This window comes from Ipomoea nil, unplaced genomic scaffold (genome assembly GCF_001879475.1).
Source record: "Ipomoea nil cultivar Tokyo-kokei standard unplaced genomic scaffold, Asagao_1.1 scaffold2783, whole genome shotgun sequence".
Classification (NCBI taxonomy): domain Eukaryota; kingdom Viridiplantae; phylum Streptophyta; class Magnoliopsida; order Solanales; family Convolvulaceae; genus Ipomoea; species Ipomoea nil.
Window position 1 is genome coordinate 295,602 of NW_017619211.1, and position 4,849 is coordinate 300,450.

Here is a 4,849-nt window from a genome sequence, read left to right on the forward strand (position 1 = left end):
GCGGTCCACTGTTTGGTTGCGATCAAACACTATGATGAGCTGCGGTTCATCGGTCGGTTGCGATCGACCCCTCCGTGTTGCGATACGGGGCAGGGTGCTGCGGGGCCGTGTCAGAGCTATATGCGCTGACCCTCATGTATGGGCATGCGATTGGTCCTATGGCGCCAACAAAGTGTGTTATGTGTTGTGACATGGACGAGTCGTGATTACGAGTGTCTTGGGGGATGTGACTATGGGATTTATATTGGGGATTGTTCATGTTGGGTTATGATCATTGTTTATGTTTTGCCTTATCTGCCTTATCTGTTGTGAACTGCATATGCTCGTTATAACTGTTGCTTGTGTCTGGCCTTATCTGTCGAGTCATTCCCGGTTTTAAAGCTAGAGTTCGTAGGACATATCTTCATGCTCAAAATGGTTTTCGTATATCTATATATATCTCTATATGTATTGTATTTCAACGCGTTGGAGTGGGTTACCAGCATCTCTCGCTGAACAGATATATTTGGCTTTCAGGCACAGAGGACTAGAGCACTGGAGCGCGCTAGAACTGGAACGTAGAAGTAGATTAGTTTTCCTTTTCGGCCTGCGCGCCATATTATGCATTGTGTTTCAATGGATATTAGTTAGACAGCCTGTCCACTTGGGTTCTCTAGCCCAGGTGTGGCATAGCACCCCGAACACTTATGATATACCTTGGGATGTAATGAGATATTACCTTTATTATATAAGTTTAAAATGTCTTGAAAATCTGGGGTGTTACAGTAGTTCTGCTAGGCTCCATTTGACTGTAGATTCATGTCGTGATGGCATCCAATTGGCGAGAGCAATCTTCTGTAGTATAGCATACTTGCTAGTTAGGGATGCAGCTTTGATTTTGTTTTTATCAAAACTCACATTTCCGGCTGTGAGTTCACTGGCTACCTGCTCACTTTCTAGTTGAATATTTTGGTCCCCTGAAGGTGTTCCTAGGTATTCATTGATGATTTCAGGACTGAACACATAGAATTTTCCTCTTAGATAGATTTTTCCAAACATTGGATCAGTGGGATTTGTTGTAGCTTTGGTAAGGTTACTATAAAATTCCTTGATTGCTTGCTCCTCATAGGGATATATATTCATGACTGACCCTAGAAGTTGATTTTTGGTTAGGGCATCAGATATTTGTTCATGATTTTCTAGCTTTTCTAGTTCTAGAAGTTTCTGATTGATGATGCTTTTCTCCACAAGTTTATTCCACCCTTTGGCATTTTCCCTAGTCAAAAATTTTGGACTATAGGGCTTTGGCAGTTTTGACAGGTCAGCACAACTAATAATCTTTTGTTTCCCTTTCTCCTTGGCAGTTAGTTTCCTTCTTTTTCCTTCTGTGGGTTTTGTTACTAATTCTGTGTCATCAGGTATCCATTCATCTTCTTCCTCTGTGTTTTTTCCTTTCTGTTTCTTAGTGTTGTCTTTTCTTGGAGGAGGTATGTTGGGGGTTCCTCGGGGGGGTCTAGCCGAAATTGGAAAATCATTAGGCCTCTTTGCTCTAGGATCTGCCCCTTCGTAGGGGTCAGATCGTTTCTTTCTCCTCTGTTCTCGATCGGACAGAGGGTGTTGTGGAGGTGAGGGTTCAACATTGGGATTTTCTTCCTCTTCGTGAGTACAATGAACATTGTCTCTAGTGGGTGAAGAAATTGTGAAATCTCCATGTAAATCTATTGTAAGATTACCTGGACTAGGGTTTCGAATTTCTTGGATTTCTTCGAACGATACTTGTGAGATGGGGACCGGGTCCATGATGACGGTGGAGGCTTCTTCTTCTTCAATGCGTACCGGGTTGGATGGAACTCCGGTGCCGGCGAACTGTTGAGCTGTTCTTTTCCGGGGTATCTTCCCTTGCCTTTGGTTTCTTGTCCGCACCATTTTTGCTCTGTATGTGAGATGTGGAAGATGATCGTGGGTGATTAATCGATTGTGTGAGAAGAGTGATTTGGGGACTTTCTGAACATGGACCGGGTTGTGAATTAAGCTGTAAACAACTTGTGTTGGGCCTTTTTGTCTCCAATGGGCTTGGTAAACTGAGTTATGTTGGGGCCGGAATATGGTATGGACCTCCTTTTTTTTTTTAATATATATGAATATCAATATACAGAATGACTTGCCCATGTGTTTGATCACCATGTGCACAGTCCTATTTCGGCTCTTAGTTTAGCGTATCTATTTCCATCAAGTGCCTTTGTTAGTATATCTGCAAGTTGATTTTCTGTGTTGATATGTGTGAGATTGATAATTTTGTTTTCTACTAATTCTCTTATGAAATGATGTCTGATGTCGATGTGTTTTGTTCTTGAGTGTTGCACTGGATTTTTGGAGATGTCTATTGCACTTTTGTTATCACAGTGTATGGTCATAGTTGTTTGATGTATTCCATAATCTTCTAGCATTTGTTTCATCCAAAGTAACTGTGTACAGCAGCTCCCGGCTGCAATGTATTCTGCCTCGGCTGTTGACAATGATATAGAGCTTTGTTTTTTGCTTATCCAAGATACGAGATTTGTTCCTAGATAGAAACAACCTCCTGAGGTGCTTTTTCTGTCATCTAGGTTTCCTGCCCAATCGGCATCACAATAAGCTGATAGATGGTGATTGGTATCAAAAGAATACCATAATCCTAATTCGGTGGTTCCTTTAACGTATTTAATGACTCTTTTTACTGCTTTTAAATGTTGTTCAGTAGGATTTGCTTGATATCTTGCGCATATTCCTACTCCAAAGCTTAGATCTGGTCTACTAGCAGTTAGATAGAGTAGTCCTCCTATCATACTTCGATATAGGGTTTGCTCAAATTGTTTACCCTCTATGTCTTTTGTGATTCTTTCTGTTGTTGGAACTGGTGTTCTGACAACTTTACTTTCTTCTAGTCCGAACCTCTTAACTAGGTTTTTTGCATATTTGCTTTGTGATATGAAGATCCCACTGTCTTGTTGTTTGATTTGTAGACCTAGGAAGTAGGTTAGTTCTCCAACCATGCTCATCTCAAATTCTCCTTCCATGTTGGTAATGAATTGATTTTTGTGCTTCTCAAGTGTTGATCCAAATACTATGTCATCAACATAGATTTGGGCAATTACTATGTCTTGATCATAGTGTTTGACGAACAGAGTTTTGTCCACGCTACCTCTTCTGTATCCCTTTTTGATTAGAAACTCTGTGAGACGTTCGTACCATGCTCGTGGTGCTTGTTTTAGACCATACAGTGCCTTGTTGAGTTTATAAACACTTTGTGGAAAATGGGGGTCTTCAAACCCTTTTGGTTGGGCAACATAGACTTCTTCTTTTAGATATCAATTTAAGAATGCCGTTTTTACGTCCATTTGGTAGAGTTTTATCTTGAGAATGCAGGTTACTGCTATGAGAAGCCGGATTGATTCAATCCTGGCCACTGGAGCGAATGTTTCCTCAAAATCTGTCCCTTCAACTTGGGTGTATCCTTGTGCTACTAGTCGGGCTTTGTTTCGTATAACGTTCCCTTGTTCGTCTGTTTTATTTTTGTAGATCCATTTTGTCCCTATGATATTGGCATTCTCTGGTTTAGTGACTAACTGCCAAACGTTGTTTCTTTCAAACTGTTGTAATTCCTCGTGCATGGCTCCCACCCAAAATTCATCTTTTAAAGCTTCCGTAATGTTTTTGGGTTCAATTTTTGAGGTGTAGCAGTAGTCATAGTCTCCTTCTTCCATTTTTTGATAGTCTCGTTTCTTTCCTCGAGTTCTAATTCCTTCATTTAGTCCTCCTATAATGTTTTCTATTGGATGATTTTTCTGTACCCTGGTCTCATCAGTGGTGAGGATTTCTACCTTTTCTTCAGGATCTACAGCTTCTTCTTTTTCTAATGATTCTGATTTAGAATTCTGGTTATGCGATGTTGGAACTGTTGTTTCAACAACAGTTATCTCTTCATCATTTGTGGGGGAATCTTCTGTTGTGTCATTGACCACAACATTGATAGACTCCATGACAGTGTCTGTCCTAAGGTTATATACTCGATATGCCCTGCTGTTTGAGGAGTATCCTAAGAAGATCCCTTCATCTCCTTTGATATCAAACTTTCCCAATGGTTCTCTATCTTTTAGAATATAACATTTGCTTCCAAACACATGTGTGTGTTTTAAATTTGGTGTTCTTCCTTTCCAGATTTGATATGGTGTCATGTTAGTTTCTTTTCGAATGAATACTCGGTTTATCAAATAACATGCTGTGTTAACTGCTTCTGCCCAGAATTTTGATGGAAGTCTTTTGTGATTTAAGAGAACTCTTGCCATTTCTTGGATGGTTCGATTCTTTCTTTCAACTACCCCATTTTGTTGGGGTGTTTTTGGTGCGGAGAACTCATGATGAATTCCATTTTCTATGCAGTATTCCTTGAATTTTGAATTCTCGAATTCCCTTCCATGGTCACTTCTTAGGCGAATGATTTTTCCTATTCTTCCCTCCTTTTCATTCTGAATTTTGATAATGAGAGTCTTGAATGTTGTAAATGCTTCAGATTTTTCTTTGAGGAAGTTTACCCACGTGAATCGTGAGTAGTCATCAACTGTTACATAGACATACCTTTTTCCTCCTATGCTTTCTGTCTGAGTTGGTCCAAACAAGTCCATGTGAAGTAGTTCTAGTATTCTAGAAGTGTATATTCCTGAGGTCTTCTTATGGGCTGTTCGGGTTATTTTGTTTTCAAGGCATGCATCACATTTTTTGTTTTCATCTATGTCAAATGTTGGAACTCCTCGATAGACTCCCTTCTTTAAACCCTTTTTCATGTCATGAAAGTTTATGTGACCCATCCGTTGGTGCCATAGTTGTGTTTGAT

General features: G+C 40.0%; 1 protein-coding gene across 1 annotated transcript; it reads right to left on the bottom strand.

Moving 5' to 3' along the window:
- Nucleotides 1-759: 759 nt before the first annotated feature.
- LOC109157532 lies at nt 760-1,905 on the bottom strand. The gene has a single exon (XM_019305388.1). The coding sequence runs from the start codon at nt 1,903-1,905 to the stop codon at nt 760-762; it is 1,146 nt and encodes a 381-aa protein (XP_019160933.1).
- Nucleotides 1,906-4,849: the final 2,944 nt, after the last annotated feature.